This window comes from Poromitra crassiceps, assembly GCF_964638095.1.
Source record: "Poromitra crassiceps genome assembly, chromosome: 4".
NCBI lineage: Eukaryota > Metazoa > Chordata > Actinopteri > Beryciformes > Melamphaidae > Poromitra > Poromitra crassiceps.
The window spans coordinates 2,144,242-2,164,241 of NC_139626.1; the positions used below are offsets into that span (position 1 = coordinate 2,144,242).

General features: G+C 41.7%; 1 protein-coding gene across 1 annotated transcript in view; it reads left to right on the top strand.

Annotated features, from left to right (window-relative positions):
• Positions 1-20,000, top strand: part of LOC310774641 (rho-related GTP-binding protein RhoN-like) — a 45,595-nt gene that overhangs the window by 12,320 nt on the left and 13,275 nt on the right. Inside the window, exon 3 of the mRNA XM_083634741.1 lies at positions 18,920-19,029. Within this exon, the coding sequence (XP_083490867.1) occupies positions 18,920-19,029 (110 nt within the window). The remainder of the gene's footprint in view (positions 1-18,919; positions 19,030-20,000) is intronic.

Consider the following 20,000-nt stretch of genomic DNA (forward strand, 5'->3'; position numbering starts at 1 on the left):
AGTTCGATTTCGTAGAATAATTTATTTACACACACACGCACACACACACACGCACACATGCATGCGCACACACGCACACGCACACACGCACGCACGCACACGCCACACACACACACACACACACACACACACACACACACACACACACAGGGCACTCTATGGAGGCACTCGGGGAACTTTAAAAGCCTTTCCGTCTCTTATCTATAATGCAGGACGGAGCTTTGGCCACTCCAGTCGCCCCCTTCACCCCCACATGACTGAGTGAGACTGAGCTCGAGGAGCTTCTGGGCCTGTTTCTGCAGCACTGTGCTCTCATCAGGATAGAAACACCTGTGTTTCTGCAGCACTGTGCTCTCATCAGGATAGAAACACCTGTGTTTCTGCAGCACTGTGCTCTCATCAGGATAGAAACACCTGTGTTTCCTCCTTCCTACTTTTAACTAATGGCTTGTATTACATTAGAAGGTCATAGACAAAGCAGCAGGGATTCACTGTAGGGGTGTCAAAAATAATCGATGCGGACGTGCACGATTCTGCATCGATTCACAAATGTCAAAATCGATTATAAAAATAATAATAATAATAAAAAAATAATCGTAATCGAATCGAATCGTGAGGCCAGTGAAGATCCACAGCCCTAATTCACTGATCCCATAGTGAGCAGCATGAGTCAGGACCCAGTCGATATTGGTTAGAACATCATTATGGGGGGGAAAATGATAAAAAATACAATATTATCCAGCCGATCCAGTATAAAACACAACAGTTCAAAATGTAAATGGTTGCCTATTTGTTACTTAGACATGAATGATCCCAAGCAAAGTTACTGCGTATGGCTTATTAACAGCTGTGTAGAAACAGCAAAAAGTTTGTGTTGTTCAGCAAGATCTTCTTCACAAACGAGGACCACTTCCATGACTCTTGAAGCGTTCTCTGAAAAATCACGTAAAAAAAACGCATTTACACTTCAAAAGTGATAAAAGTGCTCCTCGTTTGTGAAGAAGATCTTGCTGAACATGAACTTCGCTGTTTCATAAACTTTTGTTAACCACAGACCTTATTTCGTGCATTTAACCCACCAAAATATCTGTGCAATAGGTCTGCTTGATATTAGGCAACGTGAAACAAACCAGAACAATAGACTGTAAGAACCTATAGGAAACTCTGCTTCAGACTATGTGAAAATGCCCTTATGAGTTTCCTCATTACTGTTGGCTGCACCGACCATCTGTCAGGTGGGGTGGGAGGACGAGATGTTTCCTGCTACTGCTGGACAAGAGGTTGAGATGTTCTCTTGGGTTGAACGAGCGTTGCCATGCAGCAGAACATACGGCTGAAGTTGACGGCGTATAAAGACACAACAGGAGAAGAGGGGAGGTTTAACGCTAAGGGGAGATGCCCAGATGCCAGTCTTTTGCCCTCTGTCATTTATCTCAGGGCATCCTGCAGGGGGTGCTGCTGATTTCAGGCAAAAGCGTGCCCACTGGCAGCGGCTCCCCCTGTGCCCATTGAGCTGTTTGGAATCTGCCAGAACTTCACGTGGAGTTTCTCACACATGGCTCCATTGAAATGCAGCCTGGTAATCTGTTACCGAGTGCCACTGGAAATGAAAAAGCTCATGTGAACACTTTGAGACAGACTATAGAGTCATTTTGATCAGCCTGTTGAGATGTTAATCCTGTTAAACACTTTGAGACAGACTATAGAGTCATTTTGATCAGCCTGTTGAGATGAACACTTTGAGACAGACTATAGAGTCATTTGATCCGCCTGTTGAGATGTTAATCCTGTTAAAGGACCTGGCGGGTGGCTGATGGCATCAGACCGCTTCAGCTCACACATTTCATCCACACCTCCTCACAGAGCAGGGAGTTCACTTTCACCATTCCTACTTTAAGATGACACCATAGGTTAGGGCTGGGCAATATATCCAATCATATTCTATTGATATCATGATATGAGACTCGTCTTAGATTTTGGATATAATATAGTGATATGGCATAAGTGTTGAGATCTGAGACAAACAGGAGGGCAGGATGAGTTGTCCAGGTATAAGTAAGCTTGTCTGGTGATAAGAGTGGTTGAGGCGTAGGCCTGCTCCAGAACCCAAGTTAACATGTTAACTTCCGTTAAAATTGAATTAAACATGGCATTGAATTGAACTAAACGCCTGCCTGCTTGAGCTCTGTGGGCATGCTATTGTTTGAGATTTTGGTAACACTCGACCTTAAGTCTTCATATAATCATAATCATAAGCATGAGAATTTTCAAATCATTATTATCAAAGCAGGATATATAAACTATAATACAAAATACAGTGTGCAAAAAGGTCGGGTGTTTTATGGAATTACAATAGCTAATGAAACTCTTCTGTCACACTCATATCATATATATTTCTTTGTTACAATTATAATATAGAAATCCTCATAATCCGCTTATAATAATGCACTTCAAGATGTTTGGCTTGCCCCCCCCACCCAAACTGAAATAGCAAGCATCAGTTCACAGATGCAGAATTTATATTGCACCAGCATGTTTGCTATAGCTTTTGTAACACTTCTATATTATCCTATATTAATAGATCTATATTTACTCACTCTAGACTGTATATACTCATATGCTATTGCTATTGATGATTAATTGACACATTTTCTGTAGTAGGTTTTCCCCCCAACCTAAGCCCAACACCAGCTATATATATATTCCTGCGTGCCTAGAATGTAAATCAACAGATTGTACCCCCCCAAAAAAGTAAGAAAACCATTTATGCAATGCGATCTTTACACCTCAATGGACAGCTCACTTTAATCAAATACGGTGTACGAAACAGGATAAGGACGATATCAGGCATGACACATTTCACGTTAGAAGGAAATCGAGCAGTGAAATTTGAATTAAATCTGGGCAGAGAGAAGGAGAGTGTGTGTGAGGGAGAGAGAGAGGACAGTGTGAGGGAGAGAGTGTGTGTGAGGGAGAGAGAGAGGACAGTGGCTGAAAGTGTGTGCAGCATAACTATGTGATTAGGAGAGAGGGTGTGTGTGTCTAGTGGCTAGTGGGCATACTCCATTACTGTATGATAATCACTGTGTGTTGGCATCTGAGTGTCCAGGTTGAGGCCCGTTGAGGCCCGTTCTCCCCATTCAGCATAGGTAGTATTTAGCTGCTAGCCCAGCCCAGGCAGACAGGATCGGTGATTCAACCACCGCAGTAAACGCACATCTGAACAGACGTCTATGTACCTGCTCTAGAATCCCCAGTCCTGTAGTGTAGAGCTGCACCACCGTCCTTTGGTGAGTCAGCCCATTGAAATATGTTTTTTTTACCCCCCACTCACGCGCCAGCCGTAGTAACATTTTGTGGGCGTTCCCACACAGACCAACTGTATTTATAGGGGGTCTTTAATACTGTGTGTGTGTGTGTGTGTGGGGGGGGCATTATTTCACTGTGTTCAGGTGGTGACATTGGGTTTTACTGGCATTTTACCCCTGGATGTATTTCAGCAAGATAGACCTGCGCTGAAAACATGAAAAAAGACACACTTTTGTTACTGTGACAAACAAGCTTTTTGATATGAATGGACTTTATCGTGTTGCGATGGAAGCCAGCAGACCAAGATGTCAGAAATAGAATGATGATTCACATCAGTTGATGATTAATACGTGCTTCTATGTGCAAACAACATCTTTAGAGTCATGCAGAGCCTGAGCACTGAGCAACATCCGGCTATGAAACGTCGTCTGATTGTCTGTTATCGCTCACCTTGGCGCTTCCATCTTCACTAATGAAGGATATTTTCAAACTGACAACAATGGATGTGGGTTTAATAATGAGTTTTACATGTCGGAACAAAAAAAGAGGAGATATTCTCAACCACAAACTAGATTTACCGTTACTGTATATGAGCATCAAACAGATAGTAGTGGTATACCTCCCTTTGTTTCTTAATTAAGAAACCTGCCTACGGGTGCTAATTAAAAGGATAGTTCATCCAGAAAGTGTAATTCATAAAAAAGTTTCTATCCTTCTAAGCTTTGCAGTAAGGTCTGGAATATATTTACATAGTCAAACAATCTCATAGATCAGGGATATGTTTTCAGATATAAGTAAGAATATATAATATGCTCTAACTCCCTGTTCTGTGTCAGGAGGAGTGCTCTGCCAGGTCTCTTCTTATCTCTGCTTTCAGGTGTTTTTCTGAGGCTAAAATTGTAGCCAGAGGGAGCATCATTATGTCACTAAGGGGGTCTGTCTGTAACTCAAGTGAGCTCCTATCACCTAGCTACCTAACTAGATACTTGATTAATTAGGTAACTAATTTTAATATAGGTGGATGAAAAATAATTCGTTTCAGACGTCCTCATGCTTGAAGGTAGCATTGCACGCGACAAGTCACACTGGTGCTGTTTCCATTGAATATACAAGATTTTTTCTGACCAAGACTGATCAAGTTGAATCCCAAAGCATTTGGCAATAAATTTGTATAAAACGGCATGGCTGGGGGCTGTTTTCTCTAATGTTATACTACTTTTATAATCCAGAAAGGTCGAGGCTTCACAGGCTACTGTGAACACTTTTAATTTGAAGGCGAAAAAGGGAAATGGTACATATGAACTGATAGAATTGACAGACCAGTGTCAGTTCAATCTACGAATACACCATTTCCCCTTTCCGCCTTCAAATTAAAAGCGTAAAACCCAGCTAACGAAAATGTTACAAACGCTACAAATGGGAAGTAATGACAGCTTATCATTTATAGACTGGGTCAATTTTGAGAAAATCTGAACCCCGAAGGCAAATCGTGTTAATTTATGGCATACATGCTTTTTAGGGGTATTGAAGGGTGTTGAGTTCAAATTTGCTGTATGCCCAGCTCAAAAATGGACGGAAATGCCTCAAAACCAAGATGGCCGCCCCCATCGGCATGAAATGTATTTAACTACATCTTTTTGACTAAACATGGTAGAAACTTGAATGAAATGTGCTTTTGTAGGTTTTCATATATGAGGAATCCAATACCATATCCTGTTTTAAGCTAAAATGTGAAGAAACTGTTTGAAACCATATACATTGTGAAAATTGTCATCTTTAGTGATGAATAATTCGTCAACCAAATAAAATCCAAAAGCAAGTTGGTCCTAGATGTTTAAGAATAATTTGATTACTTTGCAGTTTGTCTTTGAGATATGTCCAATGCTGTGATGGAACATTTGCCCCGCCCCCTCCCACAAACAAAGGCTCTACTCTCAGAAGGACAGAACCTTACAGAAAGGCTGTTTTGCTGAAGCAAAGGAAACAAAAAGTGCCTAGCTAACCTTACTGGCTAACGATAGTTAGCTAAATGAATATATAACGATATGTTAACACTCTTCTTTTAAATGTATCTCTGAAATGGTCGGCTGGTGACCAAAAACATTGCTGAAGGAAGAGACTGTAACATTACCCAAAAGACAATACGCAAAAAGTTAACAGCATTTTGTGTTGTTTGAATTATATTTTAGGATATTGCTGCATGAAGCTTATTTAGCTATTTAATGTTATCCAGTGGGGCCTGCCCATTGGTCCGACCTCCCATTAGTCCGACCATTAGCGTTAACATTAAGGTTAGGGTTGGGGTTTTGGGTTAGGGTTAGGGACATTGAGTGGTCAGACTGGGTTATGGTTAGTGTTAGGGTTAACGTTAAGGTTAAGTCAAAGTCAAGTCAAATTTTATTTATATAGCACCTTTCATACACAAAGGCAATTCAAGGTGCTTTACAAAAAAATAATCGAAAAAACAAGCAGCAGTTTAGTAGCAGTTAAAAGCAAGAGTAAACATAAAGGTCTTTAGCTTGGATTTAAAAATAGGCAGAGTAGGGGCAGATCTAATGTGTTCAGGGAGTTTGTTCCAGTTATGAGAGGCATAGTGGGAGAACGCGGCTTCACCATGTTTTGATTTGGTCCTCGGGACAATTAGTAGACCAGTGCCTGAAGATCTCAGGGATCTGGATGGTTCATAGTGTAGAAGCATTTCAGAGATGTAGTGTGGGCCTGACCCGTTGAGAGATTTGTAAACTATTAGCAGAATTTTAAAGTCTATTCTAAGATTTACTGGCAGCCAATGCAGGGATTTGAGAACTGGTGTAATGTGTTCAGCTTTCTTGGTTCTTGTTAGAACTCTAGCAGCCGCATTCTGAATGAGCTGTAGTTGTTTAATAGCTTTTTTGGGAAGACCATTGAAAAGACTGTTGCAGTAGTCTAGCCTGCTAGAAATGAAAGCATGAATTAGTTTTTCAAGATCTTGTTTGGACATGTGGGCCCCTATCGTTGCATCGGCGCAGTTTCTAGGCCGAGCGGCAGGCGCAGATCAAAGCAGTGGGCGTGGAAAGGCGCACTTGATATCGTCGTGCTGGCGCTAGATGCAGCCCAAAGCATTACAACCACGCCTTTTAGGCGTAAAATTATGCACCGTCATGCTCATTGGATAAGTGCAATAAACGAATCGCACGCTTGCCTTTTTAGCTCCAATTCCAGTGATCCCGCAAAACCAGACGAAAGCCAAACGCTCCCCCCTCCCTTCATCCAGCCTGTCTGTCTGCATTATAGGCTATTATTCCATATTATTATGCTTCTCAAACCAATCTAACTGCAGTTTCAATACTGCAAGCATGTAAATACGCTACACTATAGCAAGATCAAAGTGAAAATAATGTTCTATGCATCAGCTAGAAAAATATAGCCTATTAGATTGGTGAAAGTTTGTCCAGAAAGATATCATTTTCTCTCGCCTGCTGCAGGAAGGATGATGCACATAAATATACCCTACATTATGTCAAGTCATTGCATAAATGTGTTTTTATTGTAAAACTAAATGTGAAATAGGGCCAAGTTATTGGACGGACATCACAGTATAGCAGATGCCATTAGAAGCGCGTTCCGAAGCGCGTTCCGCTGTTACTTCTCTAAATCACGTTAACTCGACAAGGGGTATATATATGCCCAGGAGGACATATATGTTTCACATAGGGTGGTGTTTTCATTTCGAGGTTTTATTTGGTCCAATATTGAAATGTTGACAATGGCAGGCTGTGTTACCATTACACATTAATTTAGAACTACCTTTTATATCTATTTTGGCTCATTTGGTGGCTATTTAGTAGCGAAATGAAGAAACACAATGCATGCTGGGAACTCAGAGAGAGAGAGAGAGAAGGGTGACAGAGAAGAAGCAGTGAAGGCAAAGAATAGGCCTGCTTTTCAAAAGCGCAAAGCGCTAAATGTAGGCCAGCTCCCAAGATATGACTAGGCTGGTATTTAGCGCCGACACGCCCACTTTGGGACTGCGCCACGCCCATTCGGCCTACAGCGCATTTGGCAGCCTAAAGCCTATTGCTATCTTGCCGAAACAGGCGCAAGGCACGTTTTTTTGCGGTTAAGGCCCGTAATAGCGCCGATGGCCTGTGGGAGAATAGAGCCCATAGCCTCTAATCCTTGCTATATTTTTTAGATGATAGAAGGCAGATTTTCTTATAAGCTTGATGTGGGAGTTGAAATTTAGATCAGAGTCAATAATAATGCCAAGATTTTTTACCTGGTCCTTTGGCTTCAAAGATAGGGATTCGAGGTGAGCAGTAACTTTGAGCCTATCTTCTTTTTTGCCGAAGACAATTATCTCTGTTTTGTCTTTATTAAGTTGGAGAAAATTCTGGCACATCCAATCATTAATTTGCGCAAGGCACTGACACAGTGTCTCTATGGGGGCATAGTCATCCGATGAGAGGGCTATGTAGAGTTGGGTGTCATCTGCATAGCTATGATAAGCTATTTTGTTTTTTGCATAATTAGGCCCAGAGAGAGCATATAAAGGTTAAACAGGACAGGTTAGGGTTTGGGGTATGGGGTGCTCATATGAAAACAATAGTCGTGACAGCGCGCGATACAGATGTGCTTCTTCTACTTCTGGCACACTATGACAGAATGGGATGCACATCTCTACATGAAAGCTAGGACTTTCCAAGGCTCCAAAGTATCTTCCAGTACATGAAATCCACATGTTGCTATCTGCTGATCAAGTGGACACACTACTTGCCTTCCATTCCCTCACTGGCTGTGATAGTGTGTCTCAGTTCAGTGGCCACAGCAAGAAAACGGCCTGGCAGGTGTTCCAGCAACATCACACGGATCTTATTGGCCTTGGCAAGGGCCCTCTCACAGACGACATAGCGATGTCAACAGAGAAATTAATCTGTAAGATGTATGGTGTGCCCGAGGTTGATAACTGCAACAACACAAGAGTCAAGTTGTTTTGTAGAGGTCGTGCACAAGAGACTCTGCCACCAACCTCAGATGCAGCAAAGTTTCACATCATGCGTGCACCCTTGAAATTGTCTGGAACCAAGCTCACTTGCCATATTCCGATCTTCCTCCAGTGACCGAAATGGGATGGATGCACGTTGATGGTCAGTTAGTGCCACGGCTACTCTCTCTGCCACCTATGCCGAAAGCATGCAGGGAGATCACCTCATATGGTTGTTTGAAGGGGTGCCTCAGCCAACGCTGCAGCTGCAGGAAATTCCGCATGGAATGCATCGAGGCTAACCTGACGCTGCCAGATGGACGGTATAGCTCCACATACATTTCACTAAACCAGTCGATCTGGGAATGCAGTAACCAGACCCGCTGACGGAGGTGAGCACTTTTTCCAAGCTACTTGGCAGGTGATTGGATGACCCATCTGTCTATCACCGCTGGTGGGTGTTAACTTCAACCAATCAGATCGCCGAAGGTGCCTGTGCCTGATCTCCGTGGTATTCATTGATTGAGTCCTCACCGTCGTAAAGTCACCTTCGAAGCATGAAGTTAGATTATAACGAACTAGTTGTGTGGCTTAGCCTTCCCAAATGTTGCCGTTAATTTTTTAGAATTTAATACATAGAATTGGGAACGTTACATTCAATTTCATTCAGACTGCCTGTCACTTCCGCAGCGGCAGCCATGTTGACGAGTGAAAAGAACTACAAAGACCATGTACCCACTACTTGCCCAGACGAGCCTGAGCCCGCCTAAGGCTGCCGCTGATTCGTCGGGCCGGCATGGTTCGGCCAATCATCTTAACTGCCTGTGCATGACAAGATGGATTACGTCGAGAGAATCTCTTTTGATCTCGCGAGGTTATCCATCTTGCAAGCAAGGTTACATCGAGGCATGCAACTGCAGGAAACTTGGCAACACCTGCCGGAACACTACTGATGACTGGGAATAAGTTAATGTGTTCAATAAGTTCATCTACCTGACTGCAGGGTAAATAAAACCAACCATTTTTGCAATAAATATTTATTTGCCTTTTATTTTAAAAACTGAATGTGTCATTGTATTTGCCATATGTGAAAACCTACAAAAGGGTTACCCACTCAGGTTAATTGATGACATACATGGTTTGTAGGGGTACTGGACTCAACTCAATGCATATTTGAAAACCAAAGTAAGGAAAGTATTCACCTAGGATAAACCTGCTTCTGGATTTTATTAGTTTGAGTAAATAAAACCAAACAACTACCAAATATTCATCACTAAAACGACCATTTTTCACAATATTTATGAGTTTCAAGCAGTTTCTTCACATTTGATCTCAAATCAGAATATGGCAATGGATTTCTCATATATGAAACTATACACAAGCACATTTGATTCAAGTTTCTACCTTGTTTAGTCAAAAAGATATGTAGTTAAATACATTAAGCCCAGTGGTGGCGGCCATCTTGGTTTTGAGGCATTTCCGTCCATTTTTGAGCTGGGCATACAGCAAATTTGAACTCAGCACCCTTCATTACCCCTAAAAAGCATGTATGCCATAAATTAACACGATTTGCCTTCAGCACTTTATACAAGCACATTTTCAGGAATTCTGCCTAGTCTATTAATAAAGCACAGTTAAAACGAACTCCACTTACACTTGAAGGTTTGCAATGGTGCTATCCTCCTGGCTGTGTAGTCCTGCTTTGGGGCGGGCGGAGCGAGTTCTCTAACGTTAGTTATATTATGACTGCACTAAATTTAAGTAAAGGCTGACGTTATTGACTATCCTAGAATAAAAACGAAAAGAAAGTGAAATATGTTTGTTATTTAGCCAACATTGTTTCACTTTTTCTGATGCGGTCGGCTTTGTGGGCGTCGCCATTAGGGGCTCGTTTGGGCTTGCTTCGTTCTTCTTTGTCGGTTGTAAGGGTCGCAAGGTCACAAGCCTGGCCACTTCTTTCATGCCAAGAACAGCCTCAGTGATTTGGACTCTGACGATGTGGCTCACTTGGAACAAATCTTCCAAATTTGCAAAGTATGTGTCTGTGAATATGACACTCTATCCATCTCCATTTGTCAGAAAATATGAGTCGTACAGAGATAGCTTCATAATTTATATAATATATATATTATAATTTATAATATATATCTGTCCTACTATAGGCTTTGAAACTCAAAATACTGATTTACTGTCCCATGTATGCCTTGCTCGGGCGTCCATACAGGCACAACCGGATATGGTTACATGTCCAGGTCACTGCAACTAGCGCCTCCTCGGTCAGGACGCCTGTTCAGGCGGAGGGGAACTGGGGGGAATAGCTTGACCCTTCCCCCACGTGCTACGTCCTGCCGGGGAAACTCCTCCCTATCAGGTGGAAAGAAGAAGTGGCTGGCAACCTCACATGTATCGGAGGAAGCATGTGCTAGTCTACAATTCTAGCCAGATCGGCAAAGGGGGTGGAGCAATGACCAAAAATCAGGGGGAAGGGGGGGATTTTGTGATAGACTAGGCAACTTTTTAAAATGACGGTATTAAATTGGGATTAAATTTAAGCAATATCACACTCGAGGTCGTGCTGTTATTGTCTAATATCGGCACTGCTGTGATTATCTTCGGCACTCGGCCTGCGGCCTCGTGCCTACGACCGAATCACAGCAGTGACGATATTAGACAACAACCGCACTCCCTCTCATGTGATATTGCTTTTATACAACAGTTCTATTAAACAAAGTTGATTAATTTTTTTTTACAAAACGCTGAGAAAATATATGATTTCTCTATTTATTCCTCCGCCAACAAAAATAGTCCCCTCAGCTTTCCGCTACCAGTTGCCGAAAATGTAGCCTAATTAACTGCAGGCTGCCTACTTTTTATCATACACATTGATTTGCACGTTTCCATTGATTGTACAGCCAGTGAAATAAGAGTCTGGTGATGGCATGTTACTTAGTTATGTTAGGAAATAAATCCATCTTTGCGCTGTCGGTAGCGCAGGTGTTACACTTTGTGAATGACGTTCAATGTAAGGTGGCTGGTGTTTGTTTTGTTGATTAGAGCAGCTGTGAAGCGGAGTGATCTACACACAGTGAAGCGCCAGTGCTGTTATCGTGAAATATCTGCACTGGTAGGATCCCTCTTGTCCAATCAAATTGCTCGGCCGGAACTAACTGTTGTATGAAAGAAAATAAGGGGACATGGACAGCAGATGCTGCCAGTGTGTTTGTTGTCCGCAACCAAACAGGCAAGTGAAACAACAACAGCATGAGCAGTCTTGGTAGCATCAGACATCAAATATATGACAACCCCATGTGGAGTCACAGCGTGGCTTCACTGTTTCCCACAATGTAGAATCTTCCTGCACATATTTGTCAAACTGTATGCAGCACTTACACATCTATCTAACACACACACACACACACACACACACACACACACACACACACACACACACACACACACACACACACACACACACAGACACACACACACACACACACACACACACACACACACACTGCTTGACATTTCTTTGGCCCCTTGCCAGTGCAACTATAAACACAAGTAACCTGTGCTCACTACTGAACGCCGCCATTCGATTTTGCTGCTAGAAACCAGGGTGCAAAAAATACATCGTTGATTTACTGTAAACAAGATTACCATACTAAAACTGAAGGCTTTCGTGTCAAAGTGTTCTATATCCTTTCATCAAAATAAAAAAAAGTGTTTCCAAAAAAATTATGATTACATGCACAAAAAAGTTAAATATTTTGCTATTTTGTTTTCCAAAGTCCCTAAAGGATAATACTGGTATTTTTGCCAATCGGTTGCCCCTCGTCTTTACATGACTCCTGCTGGCATCTGCACACAGTCTCCTAACATCACAAGAAGCCATTTTTGTGAAAATGAAAAACAACTTCAAGAGGTGATAACCCATCTCAATAAAGAAGGCTTAATTTGGTTTGGTAAAAGTTTCTTTACTTGTTATTTCATTGTGATTTGGGACTGAGTTGAGTCCTTTCTCATCAATACAGTCTGCTTACCACCTGAGACCCACAAGGAGAAATGGAAGGAAATAACTCATAATGACGATAACTCCAAAATGATGATAATAAACGCAGTATTTCGGCAGCTGATCCAACTTCTGTGAGTTTGTTCTTGATCAAAGGGTTTTTAGAGACAGATGGGCTGAAGATTCATGGTGCTGTGCCAGAGCAGCAGGCGTCCTCCCGAGGGGGGCGTCATACTACTGGTCTCAGTGAGGGTCAAAAAGCCAGAGCAGCAGGCGTCCTCCCGAGGGGGGAGTCATACTACTGGTCTCAGTGAGGGTCAAAAAGCCAGAACAGATCAATAAACATTAGCTTCTGCTCCAGTGCTGAACATGGATCAGTTCACGTCATGGGACCTTGAGAGTAGAGCTTGGCTTGTGTGTGTGTGTGTGTCTGTGTGTGTGTGTGTGTGTGTGTGTGTGTGTGTGTGTGTGTGTGTGCGTGTGCGTGTGCGTGTGCGTGTGTGTGCGAGACGTGCACACCCTTGTGAGCGTGGGCTTGTTGAAGCAGAAAGTGAGCATTATCGTTACCCAAGATTATGTTAATAGCATGTTTGTGAAGCTTAGTGCAGCTGAATTCATTTGTAAGCATTAATGATTTCTTGATTTACTATTTTGTATCGTATAATAGTATTATAGTGAAGTTGCAGACACAACCAACCAACTTTGATCCTAAAATCCTTATTTGTGGGCATCAGTATAGTGAAGCTATGCCATGTTCCACACAGGATCACAGCCCAGACCTTCACTGTCAGCGCTAACCTACTATTTATGTTTGAAACATTAGAAAACATTGATACTGGAAATTCCTCCTATGTGTTGTTGGGAAGTGCAATAACACAAATCAAAAGCCGTAGACAGTTTGATTTAACAATACGTTCTTTATTCAAAGCTGGCAGGTGTCAGTTGTATTTATTTGCCAGCCATTTTGTTGTCTGCACTGTAACATGTCCTGACCATTGTCCCGACTGTTATAGAGCCACACAGTCACGTGACTGCCCCGGAAGAGTTTCCCATTAATTTTCTCTATAGACATTTCAAAAATGTCTTATTTTATAATATATTTTTTATTTCCTTATATAAATATACAGAGTTTTAAGGCTGGAACCAAGCCAACCCGTGACCTACTGAATCGTGAGTGACCATAAAACATTTCAGTTGAAACAAAAACTTGGCTTGGTTCCAGCCTTAAAACTCGTTATAGAAGGATTTTTCCAAAATGTCTATGGAGAAAATGAATGGAGAACTCTCTTCCGGGGCTGAAACATCACGGAAAGTCTCGTTACTGTTGATCTCTATGGGGAATAGGGCTGGGTGTCGCCACTGACTTCCCGATACGATACGATTCCGATACACAAGGTCCCAAGTCGATACGATTTCCGATACGATACGATTCGATATTTTAGTTACAATACCAGTTTTGCTTTGATAATGGAAGAGATTCTCAAAGAACTAATGCTGTAAATTGTACAAGGAACCCTCTAACCTGGTGCATTATTAAAAAATATTAATATTTACATTAAGAATTGACCATAAAGCAAGCAGTTACATCATGTAATTCTTTTTTATTTAAACATGACCAACATAGTCATTCAACATCTTATCTTTCTTTACAGTCTTCTGTCTCTTTCTTTACAGTCTTCTGTGAGAAGCCAAACAAATTTAGATTTTCACTATACAACAGAATCATTGAACAGCAGCATGTTGTAAACAGTGTTTCATAAAGTATAAATGCTTTGTAAATCAAATTAAATCAAATTAAATACAGCTCATGAACATTTCCAGTTCACAAACATTATAGTGCAAACAGATTTGAGGTCTGTAGCCTACATCAGGCTCATGGTGCATGCACAATGCACATGTAGCCTATACAGTATTTATGTTTTTGTTTCAACTACAAACATAAATAAAAATAAAAAAAACGTCAACTTGAAACTATGTTTTAACTACCACACAGCCTATAATATATATATTTTTTTTTGGTAAAATATCGATACTGGGATTTATGTATCGATACTTGTTCCTTCACATGAATATCGATTCAATATCGATATATCGATTTTTTTTAACCCAGCCCTAATGGGGAATATTTTTCCTCCCCCATTATCTCTGCTTCAAAACCAACACACCAAAAAAAACACATCCAGAAATCTGTGTCAAATTCCTTTTAAAAATGACATTAAGGCATAATGGCGTTTTCATCAAGTTGTTATTCAGCATTCTGCTAGGCTTATTTTTACCCGTCGCCTCGAGGAAACGTTGTGTGGAACTGATTTTAATTGGCTGAATCTGAGCCTTTGTGCAGAGAACACAGGAAAAAGGACAGCTGAAGGCAAACCCTCGCTGACTCGCTGACTATCCTCCCCTGTCACTTGAATCAACAGTTGTTTTTCCTGCATTTTCCCCGACAGAATGTTTCTAGAAAAGGTTTGAGTTGTAATAACTAAGAAGCCTGTACAAAGGAAAAGGATCTCCCCTACAGAATGTTTCTAGAAAAGGTTTGAGTTGTAATAACTAAGAAGCCTGTACAAAGGAAAAGGATCTCCCCTACAGAATGTTTCTAGAAAAGGTTTGAGTTGTAATATCTAAGAAGCCTGTACAAAGGAAAAGGATCTCCCCTACAGAATGTTTCTAGAAAAGGTTTGAGTTGTAATAACTAAGAAGCCTGTACAAAGGAAAAGGATCTCCCCTACAGAATGTTTCTAGAAAAGGTTTGAGTTGTAATAACTAAGAAGCCTGTACAAAGGAAAAGGATCTCCCCTACAGAATGTTTCTAGAAAAGGTTTGAGTTGTAATAACTAAGAAGCCTGTACAAAGGAAAAGGATCTCCCCTACAGAATGTTTCTAGAAAAGGTTTGAGTTGTAATATCTAAGAAGCCTGTACAAAGGAAAAGGATCTCCCCTACAGAATGTTTCTAGAAAAGGTTTGAGTTGTAATAACTAAGAAACCTGTACAAAGGAAAAGGATCTCCCCTACAGAATGTTTCTAGAAAAGGTTTGAGTTGTAATAACTAAGAAACCTGTACAAAGGAAAAGGATCTCCCCTACAGAATGTTTCTAGAAAAGGTTTGAGTTGTAATAACTAAGAAACCTGTACAAAGGAAAAGGATCTCCCCTACAGAATGTTTCTAGAAAAGGTTTGAGTTGTAATAACTAAGAAGCCTGTACAAAGGAAAAGGATCTCCCCTACAGAATGTTTCTAGAAAAGGTTTGAGTTGTAATAACTAAGAAGCCTGTACAAAGGAAAAGGATCTCCCCTACAGAATGTTTCTAGAAAAGGTTTGAGTTGTAATAACTAAGAAGCCTGTACAAAGGAAAAGGATCTCCCCTACAGAATGTTTCTAGAAAAGGTTTGAGTTGTAATAACTAAGAAACCTGTACAAAGGAAAAGGATCTCCCCTACAGAATGTTTCTAGAAAAGGTTTGAGTTGTAATATCTAAGAAGCCTGTACAAAGGAAAAGGATCTCCCCTACAGAATGTTTCTAGAAAAGGTTTGAGTTGTAATATCTAAGAAGCCTGTACAAAGGAAAAGGATCTCCCCTACAGAATGTTTCTAGAAAAGGTTTGAGTTGTAATAACTAAGAAGCCTGTACAAAGGAAAAGGATCTCCCCTACAGAATGTTTCTAGAAAAGGTTTGAGTTGTAATATCTAAGAAGCCTGTACAAAGGAAAAGGATCTCCCCTACAGAATGTTTCTAGAAAAGGTTTGAGTTGTAATATCTAAGAAGCCTGTACAAAGGAAAAGGATCTCCGCATGAATTAGAAACGTAATACAATATATGCAAATCACATTATTATTGTTGATGTTGAGATTTCTCCCACTGACTTTCATTGGTTATGGCTGACACTAGGGCTAGGTTAAAAAAAATCGATATATCGATATTGAATCGATATTCATGTGAAGGAACAAGTATCGATACATAAATCCCAGTATCGATATTTTACTTTTTTTTTCTTTTTTTTCTTCTTTTTTAAAATTAAACATAGGCTATACTATTATAGGCTGTGTGTGGTAGTTAAAACATAGTTTCAAGTTGAGGTTTATTTATGTTTGTAGTTGAAACAAAAGGATAAATACTGTAGGCTACATGTGCATTGTGCATGCACCATGAGCCAGATGTACAGACCTCAAATCTGTTTGCACTATAATGTTTGTGAACTGGAAATGTTCATGAGCTGTATTTTATTTTATTTTATTTTATTTACAAAGCATTTATACTTTATGAAACACTGTTTACAACATGCTGCTGTTCAATGATTCTGTTGTATAGTGGAAATCTAAATGTGTTTGGCTTAATGTAAATATTAATATTTTTTAATAATGCACCAGGTTAGAGGGTTCCTTGTACAATTTACAGCATTAGTTCTTTGAGAATCTCTTCCATTATCAAAGCAAAACTGGTATTGTAACTAAAATATCGATATCGAATCGTATCGTGTCGGAAATCGTATAGACTTGGGACCATTTGTGTATCGGAATGGTATCGTATCGGGAAGTCAGTGGCGATACCCAGCCCTAGCTGACACCCGTCTCTGTTGGCTGTCAAAGCAGTCATATCTCAAACCCATTAGAGACTTTGTGGTGCGAAGCCATACCGTGCCAGCAGCCTTCTATACATCAGATACATTAAGAGGCATCAAATGGTGTTCAGATGAGGCCATCAGAAGCATAAATTAAGCTATGTTTTATTTGGGTCAGTCTATATGTTCTATATGTTATGAGCTGTATGGGCAGATACGTCGTTTGTTATTTTTGCAATAGTCGGCAGCAGTGCTAATGATAGCAGCCCACCAAAAGACATTACTCTGCATAGCTGTAGCCTATATAGGTTTGGCTTACTTGCAAAAGTGCTAACTCAGCAGCTCTGCAAACGATGACTTCTTTTACGGCATCCCCATAGTTTTGCCCAGATCGGTTCAGCGATATTTCATAAATAGACTTTGCGTGGCGTCAGGTACAGATGATATTTCATAAATAGACTTTGCGTGGCGTCAGGTACAGATGCAGCCACCTTGACAGGTCCCTCCCTGACAGGGCCCATCTAGATGCTGCACAGCAGATGAAAACAAAGACCACCTTGAACTTAACAAAGCTTAAACCAATTCCACCTCTTAATAAACATAGAGAGAAGATGTCCCTTATGGTGTAACAATGGCAGCCGGCTGGGGACCCGGCTCAAGATGGCTGCTGTAGGCCGAGATCTCCGTCGCTCCACTCAGAATGACACAGCAGCCAAAGAGGTTTCAGCAGCTTGTTTTGACAGTGATTTACTCCGACTTCACGCCATGCGTTTGTCTTTGCTGTTGGAAGCGAGTGTGTGGCACAAACCTGCTCAACGTTTGTACAAGGTTAGTAAAGGTCAAACGACACCGTGTCAGTAACACTCAGGAAGACTCCGCTGAAAATGGCCACTTCTGCTTCAACGCTCTGAGAAGAGCGACTCCTGTGGGTTTATCAAATTGAGACTAAAGCAAAGACGAATGGCTTGAACACTGAAGATGATGGCAGCTGCTCTCTGAGGCAGACGTCAAGCGGGCGCTGTGAGGCTGAGCTGCAGCTGGTAGCGCTGCTCGTGGCGTGGGTGTGTGTGTGTGTGTGTGTGTGTGTGTGTGTGTGAACCCAAGGAGCAGGAATTAGTCAGAAAGAAATGGGAAAGAAAGGTTGTGGCATTTTGAATTTTTTTACTACAGAAACACCAAACACGCACACGCACACACACACACACACACACACACACACACACACACACACACACACACACACACACACACACACACTAACACACACATACACACACGTTTTGCTTTGAGGCCGCATTCCGACAACACAACACAAGAGTCAAATTAGGAATTTGGCCGCTTGTTTGGCTGTCTTGCACACAGAATGTAATGTTGGCCTCCAGGAGTTTTGATGACCCGTGGTTAGAAAAGTGGAACAACTGGCTAGATGAAGCGTCTGCGTTCACATTTTGAACTTTCAAAAGTGGGATTATTTTGTGAGGAATTGTGGATTTAAACTGTGTGAATGGGGCTGGCTGGCATCGTGTGCGACAGTGGCTGAAAGTCACTCTGGTCTCGGCACATTCTCTCTTGAATAGATGAGTGTATGTGTGCACGGGGACAAAAGAATGCACGCAGTATAGGAGACAATCAGGGAGCTGGAGGGGGACTGTTGTCCCCTCTGGGCAGGAATGTGTCCCCTGAGCCAAGTCACAATGCTCAGTTCACACTGGGCCCCCTGCAACAAAATGCCATTCTGAAATACCAGGTGATGCTTTGTGCGAGCCATTCATTATATCACTGTCACATGTCTATCTGCTCACGTATTCAAGACTGTCAGGCAGCTATTACACCAGGGGTTCTGCATGAGGCCCCCTCTGTTGATTTGAATGAATTACACCCACGCATTGCCGTCCACACAGTGGCTTAGTGCATGGTAATTACATCGAATCATTGTTAGTTTAGCCAAAGGTGCACTGTAAGCAAAGTAACTGCATTACATCAAACTCATTATGGTCGTGTGTGTGTTTGTGTTTGTGTGTGTTTGTGTGTGTTTGTGTTTGTGTTTGTGTGTGTTTGTGTGTGTTGCTTTTGCCTACAGGTTCGGCCTACTACGACAACGTGCGGCCGCTGGCCTATCCAGACTCGGATGCTGTGCTCCTCTGTTTTGACATCAGCCGTCCGGAGACACTGGACAGCGTGGTGAAAAAGGTCAGTGTCAGATTAACACTGGACAGCGTGGTGAAAAAGGTCAGTGTCATATTAACACTGGACAGCGTGGTTAAAAAGGTCTGTGTCAGATTAACACTGGACAGCGTGGTGAAAAAGGTCTGTGTCAGATTAACACTGGACAGCGTGGTGAAAAAGGTCTGTGTCAGATTAACTCTGGACAGCGTGGTGAAAAAGGTCAGTGTCATATTAACACTGGAGAGCGTGGTGAAAAAGGTCAGTGTCAGATTAACACTATACAGCGTGGTAAAAAAGGTCAGTGTCAGATTAACACTGGACAGCGTGGTGAAAAAGGTCAGTGTCATATTAACACTGGACAGCGTGGTGAAAAAGGTCAGTGTCAGATTACCACTGGACAGCGTGGTAAAAAAGGTCAGTGTCAGATTAACACTGGACAGCGTGGTGAAAAAGGTCAGTGTCAGATTAACACTGGACAGCGTGGTGAAAAAGGTCTGTCAGATTACCACTGGACAGCGTGGTGAAAAAGGTCAGTGTCAGATTACCACTGGACAGCGTGGTGAAAAAGGTCCATGTCAGATTAACACTGGACAGCGTGGTGAAAAAGGTCAGTGTCATATTAACACTGGACAGCGTGGTGAAAAAGGTCTGTGTCAGATTAACACTGGACAGCGTGGTGAAAAAGGTCAGTGTCAGATTAACACTGGACAGCGTGGTGAAAAAGGTCTGTCAGATTAACACTGGACAGCGTGGTGAAAAAGGTCAGTGTCATATTAACACTGGACAGCGTGGTGAAAAAGGTCTGTCAGATTAACACTGGACAGCGTGGTGAAAAAGGTCTGTCAGATTACCACTGGGCAGCGTGGTGAAAAAGGTCAGTGTCAGATTAACACTGGACAGCGTGGTGAAAAAGGTCAGTGTCAGATTAACACTGGACAGCGTGGTGAAAAAGGTCTGTGTCAGATTACCACTGGGCAGCGTGGTGAAAAAGGTCT